The 17,437-nt window shown below is 35.4% G+C and overlaps 1 protein-coding gene across 8 annotated transcripts in view; it reads right to left on the bottom strand.

The window, feature by feature from the left end:
* Nucleotides 1-17,437, bottom strand: part of EFR3A (EFR3 homolog A) — a 70,298-nt gene that overhangs the window by 17,995 nt on the left and 34,866 nt on the right. For all 8 annotated transcript variants that reach the window (XM_090138004.1, XM_090138005.1, XM_031591236.2 and 5 more), the window contains 8 exons: nucleotides 13,570-13,704; nucleotides 11,125-11,203; nucleotides 9,688-9,823; nucleotides 8,145-8,309; nucleotides 6,378-6,492; nucleotides 4,562-4,613; nucleotides 1,735-1,907; nucleotides 1,209-1,284 (listed from right to left, as the gene is read on the bottom strand). In XM_090138004.1, the coding sequence (XP_089994130.1) occupies nucleotides 1,209-1,284; nucleotides 1,735-1,907; nucleotides 4,562-4,613; nucleotides 6,378-6,492; nucleotides 8,145-8,309; nucleotides 9,688-9,823; nucleotides 11,125-11,203; nucleotides 13,570-13,704 (931 nt within the window). The remainder of the gene's footprint in view (nucleotides 1-1,208; nucleotides 1,285-1,734; nucleotides 1,908-4,561; nucleotides 4,614-6,377; nucleotides 6,493-8,144; nucleotides 8,310-9,687; nucleotides 9,824-11,124; nucleotides 11,204-13,569; nucleotides 13,705-17,437) is intronic.

The raw sequence follows: 17,437 nt of genomic DNA, 5'->3' as shown, positions 1-17,437 counted from the left end.
TGGAAGAGACCTCTAGAGATTATCAAGTCCAATTCCTCTGCTAAAGTATAAAGCACGTTCCATACAGTAAGTTGCACAGGTAGGCATTCAGATGGGTCTTGAATATCTCCAGAAAAGGAGACTCCACAAACTCTGGGAAGTCTGTCCTAGTGCTCTGTCAATCCAACAGTTAAGTTCTTCCTTGTGCTAGTATGGAACTTTCTGTGTTTCAGTTTCTGTCCACTGCCCTTTGTTCTGTTGCTGAATTTATAAATAAGCTCACACAGATAAGCTATAGTCCGTAATAACAGAGCACACGAATAATTGTACACATTCTTTCCATGTGGAAAGTAGGGAGATTTGAGTAAAGAGGTGAATTCAACACACATAAGCATCATCTAAAAACCAGTCTGTCTTAAGAACCCAGATCACTCAGAAGTAAACATGCTGTAAAAATGTATCTTGTAAGGAGGTTCAATATTTCTTCAAAGTTAACTTTAGACATAAGACAAAAGACATTGTACCAAGGCTTCTAAATATTTTTTTTTTAATTAAAGAAATCTGAAAACATAATGAAATCATATAAAGGAAAAACTACAATTGTTGAGTTTACATCTCAACACACATATCTCAATATCTAGCTTTTTACTAAAAATTTAGGATCAGTACAAAACAATCACATTGAGGATAAATGAAATGCTGCACAAGGGATCTTTTTAACTATAGAGAAATCACAGAATCACAGAATCATGGAATGGCTTGGGTTGGAAGGGACCCCAAGGATCATCAAGTTCCAGCCCTCCCCCAGGAGGCAGGGCCACCAGCCTCCACATTTAACACTAGACCAGCCCCAGGGACGGGACATCCACAACCGCTCTGGGCATCCTGCTCCAGCACCTCACCACTCTCACAGTAAACAACTTCCCCCTGACATCCAACCTAAATCTTCCCTCCTTCAACTGAAAACCATTTTCCCTTGTCCTGCCCTTTCAAAGAGTTGAAATGATTTCAGAAGGTTTAGATATATACTTGTCTAATTTCACATATGCAAGGATCTTCACCTAAGAGTTAAATGAAAATTTTATTCCATGGAACCATCTCCCAAGTACCTACAACACTGAACACTGAAGACACTGTCATGTAAATTAAAATCACTGATCTGGATACTGAAAGATACTGGTTCAGTTATTTTACTACAGATGGAAAAGTTAACTTTTTCATTCTATTACCTTTTTCATGAAGCTCACGTCTTGCCTTGAAATTTTGTCTCGTTTTATCTTTAAATCAGAAACATCTGGTATTATTCTACAAAGGAAACCAAGATAATGCTTCACAAAAAAGTTGAAAGGGGAAGACAGCAAAACATATATGAACTATTCAAACACATTTGGAAGCAATTTCCATTTTAGGCCAACAAGTTCAAATTTCAGTTGAAGAAGCTGAACTACAAACACAATTATAAATACCATAGATTTTGTTACCTCTATATAAAATACCAAATTCTGTACCCCAAAAGGAGGTAAACAGTTACAAAATCAGTTAAAACTAAAGATACTGGAATGGTCATTTAATGTATCATGCACTGAGTCCCACCTGTTAAACTCCTTCCATCAATAAACGATACAGAGCAGTGGACACTTATCAAAACAATACGTTAGCATTTAATATTTGGAAAAATATTTAAAACAAGCAATGCTCATCATTCAGATACTAAACTAGAATTGAAATTAGGCCAAGGAAAACATAAAGAATTACCGTATCCCTCTGAGTTTTGCTCTGTTGTCATGCCGATCAATGAGATTATGCAGTATTTCCAAGACCAGCTGCCTTAGCTCGGAGTCCTCCATAAGTGAAGGTGACAGTAATGGGTCCAGAAATGGGGCAGGAAGCGCATTAGTTATCGTCATTGCTTTGTATCCTGAAGTCACCTGTTCACAGTTGAACATTAATGTGCACTGTGAGAATAACTAACAGCTGTCACTAATGTTTCAGCAGGGTTTGCCTGACCTCTGAAAAGTGGATTCAGTTGGAAGTATGGTATCAGTTTTGAAAGTTCCTAGCATCACTATGTATTTCAAAGGATTTTAATAGTAATGTGTAAATGAACGCTCTAATCTGTTTTAAAGTAGTATTTCCCAACTCTACCAACACTTACAAAAGGAAAAATACAGGTACTATTATTAAATTTATAAAAAATAACCATCTAGTGAGAAGTTGCATTGGACAAAATGAAGAAAGTAAGAATTTTAGCAGAGACTTATCCATTTCAAGCTGTGAGATGCTCATATATGGTAGCTGGTATAGTCATGTGAAGGGAAAAACAAAAGAGTGAAGAGAGCACATGTGAAAGATGCACGCACATCTTAAACTAAAACAAGATTCAGAAACTGCAAAGCATAAGCTGTTGAGAGAATGAGGGGTACAAACTAATCAAAAGCTGTATCATTAAAAGCAATCATATGTTTAAGACTTTGCATGATAATTTTATCTTCATTATTTTTATTCTATAGCAGCACAGTTTTTATTCGTAGGCAAGCGCTATTCCTATCACATAGTAAGTAGGTAGGAATTTGGTTTGCAAAGGAGCATGAAGACATTGTCAATGCCACAGAAAAGAATCTAATCAATCTTTTTTAAAATGGGAAATTACTAATTTTACAGACAGCAATACTGTGAATAAAAGTGAACATAATGTAGTGACAGTTTCGAATTGCCTACACAACTTTTTCTGCCTGTGTTCATTCATGTTAGTAAGTTATAAAGTACTCTTTCCTACTGAACATATGATTACACTGTGCTCAGTTCAGAACACATCACAGGCAAGATTTCAGTAACTTCTAGTTACTTAAGACGTGTGCAGTTCACAACATATATATACCTAAGTAAAAGCTTTGCTCTGAACACAAATTCCTTCCTACATTTTTTTACAATATTTATCAATGTCTGAGTAATTCAGTAAGTATCAAAACATTCACTTCCATATCTCTGTGCAGTGATGGGATTTAATTTTTGTATCCTATAAGAATATTTGAAACAGAATTCGACATTGAAAGTATTCAATACCTTCTATATGCAAAATCTGGATCTCCCATAGCCAACCTATAGGCTATGTGACAACCCAAACAACTGCCTACGTTCCACACCAACGTGAATGGACGTTGTTAAAGACAAGGGAGATAAATATTGTCAGGAATAGCTTAGGCAGAGCACATTCTATCTTAAATAAAGACAGCCTGCAAGATGACCCCATGAAGTTCTTTCTTGTCTTATTTGTAATTGCAACAGTGACTGTTCAGCTCTTCTGCAAGCCAGAATCTAGGATTTCCTATTCTGATCTGCAAACAGCATTTTAAGCGATTTGCCTAACAACACAAATTTCACAGCAATGCAGGCATAGAAACTCCTTTTCCAGGAAGGCATTCTTCTGCTTTAGCAATGAAATTGTTCTTCATGTATTTCACCTATTTTAGTCATTAAACAGTTTTCAGCTTCTGCAGAAGCCAAGATTCTACAAGCAAAAGCCTCTTATACTACCTACTTCTGAATCTTACTAGCATGACGTACCTTGTTTTTACTGAATAAACCAAGATAATTGTGGCATTTATATTACGAAGACAAAATAAGGCTGTGTAAGCAAATTATTTTGTTATATTACTGGTATTTATGAGTTTTTTTGCAAGCAGCATAATACATTTTAACATCATTCCCAAGATACAGAGTGCCAGTATTAGTCAAAACCAGCATTTGGGGAGGTACTGATAATTACATTCTAAATGTAGTTCCTCAGACTGACTTTTTGAAAAATAAGTTAAAAGAACTAAATCTCTAAGATAATTCTGCCTAACACCAGGGTCAGAATTTAGCACTGCTTAGCTCTACACGAATTAAATAAAAACACTGATGTATGCTGTTCATCGCTGATGATGCAAAAAGAACTAGCAGCTGAAATCCTGTAATTGCATCAATAATAGCTGCAGAAACGTGCTTTGCAACTACAAGTAAGTTGTCTCTTTAAGCTAGGAAGTGTTTTATATTATCTTAGTACTTCATAAAACACTTCAAAGGTGACATTGACAATTTTCAGAAAAATTCGTAGAAGCTTTACATTTGAAAAACATAACTGTGATCAAATAATTATATACAGGTAACTTGAAATACACCAGGAAAGAAAAGACAACAGTGCCTGTGACTCTAACACCTTGGAGATCTGCATCCATTCTCACACTTCAAATATTATTAGCAATTCTACAAATTATAGCCTAATGCAATGGATGAAAGTGATTTCACTGTGATGTTGCTACCACTGATATCTAAACCAATCAACTCAACCTACTCTCTCTTCTTTTTGAAACTGCAGATCTAACTGTAACTGATATTCACTAATGTGCTCTACGAGATGGAGGCATATTCACTTATCTACTTGGAACCTAAGTTGGGGAAATGTCTCAATTTTACTGAGTAGATCTATTTAATACAAACACACATCAAATTGCATAAAACTAATTGAAGTATTTCTATGCATAAATGCACACATAAAACAAGATATTGCATGCTTATAATATACCAAATAAAGAAGGCTTACCATAAGTAAAGACCTCAATAACATGATTTGAATTCTTCTAGTTCCCAAATCCCTACGATTGGAAAAAAGTGGAAAATTAATATCTTAGCATGTCTTCAAAATATTACACATCACCTGCAACATTATTTTTAGTAACTGAATATTGCAGTATTGGAAGGGATGCAGGATGACCACAAGCAAGGAGCAATTGCACCTTATTTGGAGATAGTAAGCGTTGTTGAAAAGGACATGTATACCAAAGTTTAAAGAAATAAGCACATACAACTGAAAAAGCAGTAAATGATAAATGTGATGCAAATCTTCACATTCCATTTTAAAATCTCCTTGTACATGAAATGTTCAACAGGTGTATGCTTGACTTCATTTTCATAGGAATTGATGCTCTGAATGACTTCTGAATTGAAATGTAATTGAGGCCATTACCAAACCAGAACAATTTTCCTCTAAAACTTAGACACTGAAAAAAGTAATCTGCAAAATCCTCAAGAGAAACTCAAAGAATTCACATATTTTTCAGATCACAGCAAGCCACAAATAACATTACTTAGCCTGTTCTTCATCTCTTCTGCTCTTCCACCTGTTGGTGCTAAAAGAAGTTAAATACCTAACAGTACATAGCCACATTGTGTTTTGCTTGCAAGATCTTACAAAATGAAAGTGTAGTTGGAGTATGTTGCTTTTCAAAGGCAGTCATTCAGTGAAGATCTACTTTCTTGCTGTGCAAAATCCCTTGTCCACCAATGGAAAGAGCAAGTCTCTTTACAAGTAAAAACTTGGCCCCTACATAACATTGGAAAATTCCACCTTCACTGGCTGTAACATTAGCTATACACTGCAGTTATTGTAATGTCTTGTGTAGCGGAGACCAAACTTTCAGTAAAATATTTCAAGATTGTAACAGCAGTCACAAACCTTCCTGCAGTAGACATACACACATCATACTAACATACTACTCAGTCCCACATTTATAAAGAATCCCATCAAAGAAAATTGTTAAGTTTAAAACCAAACATCTCTCCTCCTGCAACTAACAATGCAAGTACAAAACTCTAAATGTCTCCATATTTCAAATGCCTTCTTAATAAGTGTAAGTTGCCTGAAACAAATAGATTTCAGATTTCTATCTTTTATAGGACACTACTGCCCATGCCACAGGGACACAGTATAAAAATCCACCAAGAAGTCAAGAGAACAACTGCAACTTCCTATCCAAACTGTTGAGGAGGAGGAAAAAACGAGCAAGGGGTAAGTGGTTTGAAAGTATCCTTGCATGCTTTGAAAGAATAGGAGCAACCATTTCAGTTACCTTCCTCATACTGAGCAAAAGCAGCCTTTAAACATTATGACTAAAAAAAAAGTATTAATAGCATGGCAGTCATTTAATTATAGGTTTAACCAGGAGCCTGCCCACTTATAGATTTTTCCTATTTTTTAATTAAAAAAAAAAGCAAAATCTAAAACAAAACAAATTTCTGCAATTTATTAATTTGAAAACAGCTTATACAGAATGCAAAAAAGCAAAAACTGTGCAAATTACACTGCTACTTTAAGTAACAGTCATAGTTCAACTTCCCTCACTCAGAAAAAACCTTTTAGAAGTTATGTAATTAACAGACGAGTAAGAAGTTAGTTTCAGAAATATCTGTAGAGATACGGAGTGCAGAAATGTTTTATTGTGAAACACAGAGCAATCCAATTAATATTTTCTATTAGTGATATACTTGAAACTGAGTTCATGCTGTTGATGTTATGCCTTTTTTCTGTACAGCATTTAATACAGCTCCTACTGAGACTTTGGGTAGGAATTCGTACTAACCCAAGGTGACTTGTATCCAGTGACTGTGAAGTTGCTCCAAAAACAGGTACTTTTCCCATAATGAACATCATAATTTCTGATCTCTGGTAATCTGGTAGATTGCTTCCAAAAAATCCTAAATAAAAACACAACGAAAGCACAAAGGGAAGGAGAAATACAACCTTATTAGCCTACAACCTTATTAGGAATATGTTTGCAAGGTCAAAACAGACAAACAAAATGTTTATTCTATTTGGACATATCTTTTTAAATAAACTGATTTGTTTTAGGGCATGACATTCATGAGTTCATTTCTGCTTAATGGCACACTGAGTCTCTTCATGACAACTTTTCTCTTTGAACCCCAATACTTTCTAATTTTACCCTCTTAAACATAAAATTGAAAGTTAAATATGTGAAATCTCTTACTTGTAATTATTGAGGAACTGTGTTTCTTCTGGAATAGTGTCACTGTTTTTGTCTCTTTATGTGTCACTACTTTACTAACAAATCTTAGAGGTATACAACTATTTTATGACTATTCCTTTGCTTAGAGATTACTGCTGTGCAGTAATGTGAAAGTAACTTTCATAGAATTAAAAAGACGTGAAGTTTTACTGTCAGAAATTAATGGTCAGAAATAGTTTATTACATATCAACTATTGCTCCAGAAAGCTTCACAGAATAAGCAAAAACACAGACTAGTAAGGAGAACTAAAGCTACTTAAAGAGGTGAATGTAAAGAAGCATCATAAATTCACAATATATATATTTATGTATTTATACATGTCTAATACAGTAAATTTATATGCATATGCTTATCACTACAATACAGAGAAAAATATCAAAAAAATTAAATGGGGGAGAGAGTTTGGCTACTATAATAAAATAATTTACAGAAATAGTTGCTATGATTTTAAGTATTGCATATAAAAGATTTCCAATCCAAAAGATTGCATATAAATAGATTTCCAACCTAATCTATTTTAGGCATCTGACATGGTCCCACACCTTATTCTTATCTAAACACTGGAGATATATGGATTTAAAAGTTCTGTTATTAGGTAGATGAAAAATTGGTTGGATTGGATGGCTGTAGCCAGAAGGTTGTTGTCAATGGCTCTATGTCTAGAGCCACTGGTGGAGGCGCTGGAAGAGGTTGCCCAGGGAGGTTGTGGATGCCCCATCTCTGGAGGCATTCAAGACCAAGCTGGATGAGATCCTGAACAGCGTGATATAGTGATTGGGAAGGGGAGTACAAACTAGAGGATCTTTAAGGTCGCCTCCAGTCTAAGCCATTCTACCATAAGGAGTCTTTCACAAAGGTGCTATAGTTAAATTATGGTACTACAACTGGCCACTGGGTGTCACTGTTGCTGCTACGTTTAAATGCTGGTTTCTATGAGTTTTCAAGTGATACCTTTGAAAACACATTACTGTACACAGCTTCCTATATTATTTTCATGAAATTACTAACAATGATGCTGTATCAAAGGTATGGAATGATGTCTATGTTTCAAGGAATATACAAAACCAATAGACTTATTGCAAGTTCACAAGCATTTTAATTTTCATTGTGCTTACTGGATATCTGCTCAGTCAACAATTAAAAGAACAGTCTTTCAGAAGCCAGATGTGCAAACTAAGCCTGTGATTTAGACAGGAGTATCGTAGAAATACTACTCACCATTATTCTTTTTCAATTCAAGCTCTGTTTTTGTACCATTTCATTGAGAAAAGGGTTGGGAGAGGGATTCTAACTGAGTCTTTGCTACTGTAATTACTCACCAATTGTTTGAATAATAGCATTCTGGACAATTCTCTCATCACTCTCCTTGGAACTTGTGCTGAACGTTGCACTTCCTGCTGAGCTGCGCCTATCACCCAACTCAAAGTCAACACTGATACGCAAGTGCTTCAATAAGGTGTTAAAAACCTCCAGAACTGTTGGACCTGGAAACAACACAGAAATGACAGAACTTGTCAAGGGAAAGATACCTTAAGGAAAGGAAAACTAGCCCTTTCCAATCCTTTTAAGAAGAAATCAGGTTTAGGTGAAAAGAACAAGTAAAATTCAATGTTTGAAGTAGACAGCCTATGTAGAAATAAACTTTCACAGCATGCCTATACCCTGATATTGTGGAAATTTAGAATCAGAAAATGGAATCAGGTATGAATATGCACCAGCACGCTGTACTGGGTCCAGCTGGGATGGAGTTAACTCTCCTGCATAGCAGTCTGGGTGGTGCTGTGCTTTGGATTTTTAACTCAAAGTGTTGCTAATACAATGTGGGTAAACACCTCCCTGCAGATGGGAAGTAATTAATAAAACCATTTTCTTTGTGCTTGTAGTTTTTGCTTTACTGAAGAAACAGTTTTTATCTTGATTCATTGGACTTCTCACCTGCCTTCTATTTTCTCCATGTCCTTGGAGAAAAGTGAAGAAGTGGCTGAGGAGGTGCTTAACTGTTGGACAGAGTCTACCTTCCACACGAGTTTTATATAAAAAAAATATGAGTGGTTGCTGAAATCCAGTCAGTAACAGGTTAAACTGCAAGCACTTGTCCCTGAATTTCAGTTTTTCCAAATCCTGCTATTAAAATCCAGTTCCATGCATTGGATCAAATAATGAGGCATTTTCACAATATGATAAAAGGTTTCACAGTCTACTCTTGCAGCTAAATCAGTCTTATATAAACAACAGTCTTACATAAACAGATAGGCTCAGACACAAACTCATGATGCAAAGCAGTAATGTTTCAACAAGAACATCAATGCCAAGAAAAAGAATGGTAGATTAAGTGTGCACATATATGTGTGCCTGTACAACTTAAAAACAACTCTTATTTTAGGGAAATACACTACCTTACATTACATAATCCACCCTATTTCAGCAGCTTCAAAGCTAGTAAGGTAAATTTCCGAAAGATCACTCTACTCTCGACTCCTATATTACTTACTAGTCCTCTCACAGCAGCTGTATTACAAAGCAACAGTTCTCTTGACTTTTTGTAGTCACACAGTTCTCCCAGACTTCACGATTTCTAATCAATAAGAAATTCCTATCTTTCACAAGGCCATACAAATAAACCTAAGGTTTTTTAAGCAAAAGATGACACATTTATAAATCGTCAAATGACAAAGTAAGTATATTTGATTAATCGTAAAGGAGTAGGAGATAAAATGTATGTATACATATATACACATACACACTTACACAAAGCTGCCTTAAAATAAATCCTTTCCTTCAGTTCTGAATATGAAGGAAAAACAAAACACCATCTCTCATATCTATCCTCTGACCTGATGCCATTACTTTAGTAAAACTTACCTATTGATCCTTTAGCTGCTATTGCAACTGCTTCCAAAAGAACCTGAATAATGCCAGCGCGAACTCGTGGTGAATCTTTTTTGCAGGCATCAAGGTGTCCAAGAATTTCTTGTATTACATGATGAGAATATTGTGCCTAGTAAAAAAAAGGAAATATCAGCTTCACCTGTGACTTTAATAAGAATATATTTATATACCACCCAGTTATAGTCACAATTAAGTTCCCATTTTACAACATTCTTATTTTTTCATTTTTTAATTACAATCAATTCATGAGTAAATATGGATTTTAAATAACTATGACAGATGAAACCAACGGGTCCACCCAACTCAGTACACAGAAGTTCACAGTTTCAAAATACTTTGGAACATCTACAAGAACAGGACGAGAGAAAATGTGCTGCACAGGGAGGTGGTGGAGTCACCGACCCTAGAGGTGTTCAAGGAACGTTTGCATGTTGTGTTGAGTGACATGGTTTAGTGAGAACTATTGATGATACGTGGATGGTTGGACTGGGTGATCCTGTGGGTCTTTTCCACCCTTGGTGATTCCATGATTCTATGAAATGGCCTCAAGTCATGCCAGGGGAGATTCAGGCTAGATGTTAGGAAATACTACTGCTCTGAAAGACTGTTCAGGCACTGGAATGGGCTGCCAGGGAGGTGGTGGAGTCACCAAACCTGGAGGTGTTCAAGGAACATTTAGATGTTGTGTTGAGGGACATGGTTTAGTGAGAACTATTGGCGATTGCTGGACAGTTGGACTGGATGATTTTATAGGTCTTTTCCAACACTGGTGGTTCTATGACTGTATGTATGATATGGTACTTAAACCAGCTAATTGCAGTTCAAGGATTTCAGCTGGTCTTACAGAAAAGCATAATTGATAAAAACACTGAGAATAGTCAGCATTATTCTACAAAGTTGGAATTTTCTAACTTTAACTTTTGGTTGTCATATCCAAGAAACAGACTTTGGTCACTTGGCAACAAACGAGAAGTTGTCCATTTGAAAATAAATAAATGCAGCACTACTTCGTCAGAAGTTTGTTTCTTGGGTTGCAAAATCAGTACAGCTGCATTTGCATGGAGATCTAACTAACCTGAGAGATTTCTTTATCAAGCACAGTATCAGAGCAGTACAGCTATCCTGTTCCTTGATCTGTAGCCCGCTGAGCAATCAACCATTTGAGAACCCCATAAAAACCTTCTTCTTCAGCAAGTTCTCATTCATTGAAAATACATCTCAAGTAACCTCTTATCATGAAGAAAATTAGGTCATTGCTTAAAAAGTTTAAGATTAAGGAATTGCAGAAATGGACTTTCTAGATTTACTGACATAATCTACTGTCTAGTATTATAATGGTGAAGTAAGCATTTAACTGTTTTGTGTGCTCAGCACGTGTATGTAAGGAAAACAAACCTTGAAAATACCTACCTGTATAGAATACATGATGATTTTGAAGCAAGAAACAGCAAATTCATTGGGATCCCATAGCTTATGATGGTCTAAATGCCTGTGAATAAGAAATAAAGGATTTGAAATCATGATATTCCACACGATTGTAGTGGTTTAATGCTAACAGGCAGCTAAGCATCACATATCAGCTCTCTCACTCCCCTTCTTCAAAAGCACAGGGGGTGAAAATACAAAGTTCGTGGGTTGAGATAAGGACAGAGATTGTTCTTAAACAAACAACAACTTTCTTAGAAAAGTTCAATTTAAGCAATGTTTCTAAATACATATCTTAGTTACAGCATCACTTTTGGTTTGAACTTTCCCAAAGAACATAGTGATACTTAAAGATGCCTAAAGATACTTAAAGATACTTAAAGAATAGCAAATGTGAAAGCATACAAATGAAAATAGTCAGCACTCAGAACACAAGAGAACTGACAGGATGCTTCAACTTATTTTATACAGAATCTGGAAGTTTCAATTAATTCATTGGCCAACTTCTACCAAGCTAGTGATCCAGAAGAGCACAGGTCTATTTCAAGGTTCATTAAACCAGCTGGCTCAAATCAATGCTCTTGTGCTCTAGGTTACCTTCCAGTCTATTGGTGAGCGGGAAGATGACAGCCTAAGTTAATGTTTATGTAATAGCTGAATGGACAACATATTTGTTGGGCAAGAATTTTCCTTCTAAAAAAACCCACATATTATATTCAGATGGGTAATATATTTTACTTGCCATAATGCAGGCAGTATATTCAATGCAGTTTTATGATTTTGTAAAACACAGTAAACTATATTTTCAGCACAGTACATTTCATTTTGTTAAAATCATGTCAAGTCCTGTTTCATTTCCTTCCCCATCCATCACAGTTCTTTGAATACAGAACATCCAAGTAAGATTTCAAAGCATTTTAACACTGGAGTAACAAAAGTCATAAACCGTCTTCAATTAAGATCGGAAGCATGTAATAAATGTGCACTACTAGGTTTCTCAAATTAAAAGCAAAAGCAGAACCACTGGTGCAAATTACTAATTTATGGATTAAGAGACACTGACAGACCCTGAACTCATCCACATTAACAGTAACTAATGAAAGAAATCCTTATAGTCTAAAATGAAAAGATGATAGTGATGTTTAGAAAGCAGATCTGAAACTCGTATAGGCATACACAACAAAATCTCATACATCATGCTTGCTGAGTGAATAGCAAACATCATTCTTTTGACATTACTCAAAATGCTTGCACAGATAATTTGTCACAAGAATGGCATTTAATGTAATGAATAGGGTATAACTTGTTATACTTGGGAAGATGCTTGTTTTCAGTGGATTTCTGTATGTCTCTGGATCTGTCTAATCTATTCAACATTGCAAATTCATGCTAAAATTCTGATAACTGGCAATTTGTGCATCAGATTTGCACAACGGATGCACACAGTAGGTTAGTAGCATGGTGCTTCACATTTAATCCCTTTGGGCAAATAACAACTGGTTGCAAAAGCTTCCTCATTAAGGAAATGATCTCCCCAGTTTCCTTTTTGAATTCCTGTTTGTGCTTAATAGTAGTAACTCGAAAAAGGCTTTCAGTAGCTTAAAAGTCTTTCAGTGTATGAATCAAATCACAATCTGTAGCAAGAATTAGAGCATCTAAAAGTAGGTATTTCCTTAAAAGGTAGGTATCTTGAAAATCTACAAGGAGCAGGCAGCTCTCCTCATCACCAAGATGTACTACTGTACTTACAGCTTCCTGTGAAGATTTTCCAGAGTGAATGTCTAATTTGAAGACACTAACAGAGGTGAAAGATGCAGTTCTATGTTATACCAACATTTGTGTTTTCTGTTTCCTTACTTTTTTTTTTTATTATGAACAAAAAAGAAAACACAGGCTACGCCTGGAACAATTCCAAGAACAAAACTGAAAAAATGCTTAACAGTTAATATCAGCAATAATGTGTAGACACATTTGTCCATCTGCGATTCTCTGGTATCTAAGCTGTTAAAAACATTCTTCACAGAATATCAGAATGGGTCTTGGAAGAAAACTGCAAGAAGGTAGAAGTCTGAACACAGTACTCTTTTGTATAACTTGGTTCATCTCTTCGCTGACTGCAGCTATTATCAGTACCTTGAACAGCTTCCCATTCAAGAGAAAGGACAGCTGTAGCAACAACCCATCCTAACCATTATGCTATGCTTCTAAAGAACAACAAAATAGGACTTGCACTTCTCCTTATGTAATTAGTTTCAAGTTAAGAGAGAGACAAGGAGGAGGTGAATTTAAAAAAAAAAAAAAAAGTAATTTTTGAAGAAGTTTTAATAACTTAGCCAAATCCTAAATGCTGAAAAGAAGGAAAGAATTGAAGGTAAGGATGAAATAAAAAAAAATCTCTTAAGTAAGATCTTCCACAAGTTTCCAACTTACGCAAAAACAGGTCTGACAGCATTATTCATATTTCCATAGGTTGCTCTTCCTAACAGTTCTCTGAAACAGTTCTCAGCCAACAAAGCAGGATTTTCCTCTTTCTCTCCTCCTGTAGGAGAGGACGGAGGGCCAGTTCTGTTGAAATAAGACAAAACAACATTCAAGTTACTACTGAATAACATTTACCTTCCATACTGTGTATGCAATTGGTTTTACAATATTCATTACAACACTTGTTCACTGTCAGTCTGCTGATCGAGGCAAGAATTGTATATCAAATACACATCAAAACAAAACTCTAAAGAGTCAAATATTTTATCTTATATGAGAACTGCACAGATCCTTCATATATTTACTCAGCACTGTGCACTGTAATAGTAAATACATATGAAGATAAAAATAAGAAGTGGGGATATGACTTATTCCCCACTGCGTTTGATCAACTATTGCCTCCTACAAAAAATGGAACAGAGGTCATGAAATCATAAGGAGTTGTGCAGAACCTTAGTTATTTTGTTCAGACTGATGATCTCATTCACCTATCCACTACTGAATCCATACTGTGGGTGTTAAATAAAACTCTAATATTTCTGCAGAAACAGATGGCTAGCAAGTTACAAAAAAATAAATACATTTCAAACTAATTAGAAAATTGTCACCCACACAGTTATCTGTAACCAGATAATGTAGAAGTAAGGGGACAATGAATTAGAAGTTGACTAATGACCACAGCTGGTTCCCTATTCCCCAGTGCTGGCCAAGGTCTGCAGGGCCCCTGTGGGCAGAGGCCAGGGCTGCCCCATGCCAGATACAGCTCCTTCCAGCATTACAGTGTACTAATATTATTAATGCTACGTTTATTTTGATTATATAGAAATGTATTGTTGACAGCAAAGAATGATAAAAAATTCTTGATATTATGGGAGGGAAAGAAAAGCTATGAGTAGGAAGAGCTCCCCAAACCACATCTGTCATTTCTTCAGTCACTGCAGTCTCTCCCAATGAATTAAAATCAGCAAATATCAACAGTATTTTATATGTAAATTTTAAGTTATGACTCAGTGAATACTGCAGTGCAAAAGTTTGTTTGTTTTGGATTATTAACAGGTTTTTTGAAGTTCAAATACTGTCATTTGCAATTATTTTTTTTCCCTTTGTAACTGAGAATCAGGTTGACTGTTTATATCAATGTGGTACAGGGACAGTAAAAATTGAAGAGAGAATTACAGACACAAGAGGCAAAACCAGGGAAACCATGGTCTATTTTGGACAAACTAAAGCCAGCCAGGGCCTAAATTCTTCAAGTGGATTTTGAAGCCTATCCTCACGCTGCAAAACCTGAAGTCCTGGCACCATACAAAAACTGAACACTGACACCATAAGCAGTGAATGGTTAAACCTTTCTGGAAGAGCATCTAGTCTGCCATATTCCATTTTTGATGCATGCTTTTAATTATTTTTATTTTTGTTTCTTGTTTCTTTGCCCATCCAACTGCCCTTTTCAAAACACAGAACTTGAACTACTTAAACAAATTAAAGCCAACTAAAAGCTATTCTGAGTTCAAGCACTTCACACATCATACCATTAAGAAGTTAATGACATTTCATCTAAATTAAGCAGTTGAGAAAAGAGAGGTTTAGAAAAAAGAAAACAATTCCCACTAAGGTGCAGTATTACTTCTCAAGATATACTGTACCTATAGGTAGAAAGTGTTTTTTGCATTCTCCACAAAACACATGTTAAAAACAGAAGTGAGCATTCATTCACCTACATTAAAAATTATCCATCAATTCAGTTGGAGATTTAAAAGTGCAGAAATCAATATGCTAAATTCTTTATAGTTCTGTTTTGCAGTGCAAGGTTGTATATTAAATGTTTAAAACAACATTCATTAAGCATTAGGTATCAACATATATAGTGTTAAATCTTCAGCATAGTAAAATCACAGCTTTACAGCACTGAAAGAGGTTGAATACAGAAATGCCACAAGTCAAATGAGCTCATAATATCTGTGTACTCTACAGATACTCTAATAGGAAAAATCTAGTATTTCAAGATTACTGCGATTTAAGAGACACGATATAAAAACCTTGCAGCTTCTGCTAACATCAGATTTTCAAAAAGCCCTAAGTGTTGTTAACTTGTTGGATTTTGATAGTAATAAAGTCCCAGGCACCCTGGTAAGTAATGAGAAATAGTTTTATAAAAGCACAACGATTAGAATACTAGTAACCTGCAGCTTTATCCAGCTGCTGAGCACCTTGATTGCCTCTTTATTTCCTACTCTGATAAAGTCATACAGTCATCCTCCTCAGAGCAAAGATACAAATGACTGTGTAGGAGAATCATTCCCTATTAATGTTATGACACAGACTTACTAGAAAACAGTTTTACAGAGAGTGGGATGGGGTAAGGGAACAAGGTGAAGAACACACACAGTTGATATACCTGGAAGAATTCTACTCAAAACATAATAAAAGTAAGTTATAAACTGAGAAGCACTGCTTGGATTCTTGCTTAGAAGAGGTTACAGGAAAAAACTGCAGAAGTTATATGAACATTATGGATATATTTAGTCTCTAAGAAGTATTAGTACCTATTTGCTTTAAATAAGTTTGACACTTCCAATTTTACAGTAATCTTGAACGATAATTTACAAAATAACTGAAAATAACCTTTAAATTTTCTATTTGATACATACCTTCCTCACTTGTTCTGAATCTTCTAGAAAATCTTTAAAGGGAGGGGAGAATCTCTTGGGTTTATAATATACTGAAAGTATGCACAACAATTGTAGCACAGTACAAGTTAAAAAAAAACACATTAGTTTTTATATGTTATGCAGGCACATTTATTTGAGTCACCTACTCAGACACTTGGAAGAAATGAGCCACAATTTAAAAAAAAAAGTGTAAATTTTCAATCCTCAACTCCAAAAACTGTATCTTCTGATTTGTATTCAGTAGTTAAGCTCTGAAGGTTACACAAACAAAAATTATGCTGCTCTTTAAGGTAAAGCTTACATACGTTTGCCTCAACTTTGCCACAGTTATTTTCTATGGACTTCAGATAGGAGTATTTTCTAGAATTTCTGCTTCCTTACAATGCTTTCATTTCATTTGCCAAAACAGAATGTTTCTTACTCCTACTCTTCAAGAAGACTCCATTTGTTCTCCGCAAAATACAAAGTTTCATATAAAACAAAACAGGACATTCTCTATCATCATTTAAGGCCAGAATATCAACAATTTATAAATATTGTTTTCAGCTTTTCTATCATACGTGCATCATAAGGCCCCTATTTGCCTCATGGAAATTCATGAGTCTTTTCTTCTACTGAATGTGCATTGCAGGAAAAGGTTTGAAGAAGCCAGTTCAGATATTTAGTTAACAGTTGCTTTATGACAGATTTGTTTTTCTGCCACCAACGCTGCATTGCTCAACAAATGATAAAAAATGAGTCCTGTAGCACATATAAACTGATCTGCTTTATGCAGTCGATCCAAATCCTACTTCAGTCAGTAGTTAACTTGGCTGCATAAAGGTAAATATATGCTTCGGGGCACTGTAAGGGGTAATTAAGGAAAGAACATCTGGAAACCCTGTGAGAGCAAGCAAAGGCTAAAACATTCTCAAAGAGCAGTTTCAGAAACCTTTGGCTCTCATTCAGATGTCTCCTCAGATTTAAAATCCAAGTGGATATTTCTGTGTGTACTTGGTGAGCTGCTAGTGATATGCAGTAAATACATAAAGCATGCATAGATAGACAACAAATAATTTAGTTTGAAAATTTACTTAATAGAAGAGCCAGGTACTAATAGTTAGGAATAAAAGAAGTAAAGCTGAGGTATGAAAAGAAAAAAAGAA

The sequence above is a fragment of the Phasianus colchicus genome, chromosome 3, assembly GCF_987193195.1.
Source record: "Phasianus colchicus chromosome 3, bPhaCol1.hap1.1, whole genome shotgun sequence".
Classification (NCBI taxonomy): Eukaryota; Metazoa; Chordata; class Aves; order Galliformes; family Phasianidae; genus Phasianus; species Phasianus colchicus.
The sequence above is the reverse complement of the archived record's forward strand: the minus strand, read 5'-3'. Positions and strand labels throughout refer to the sequence as shown.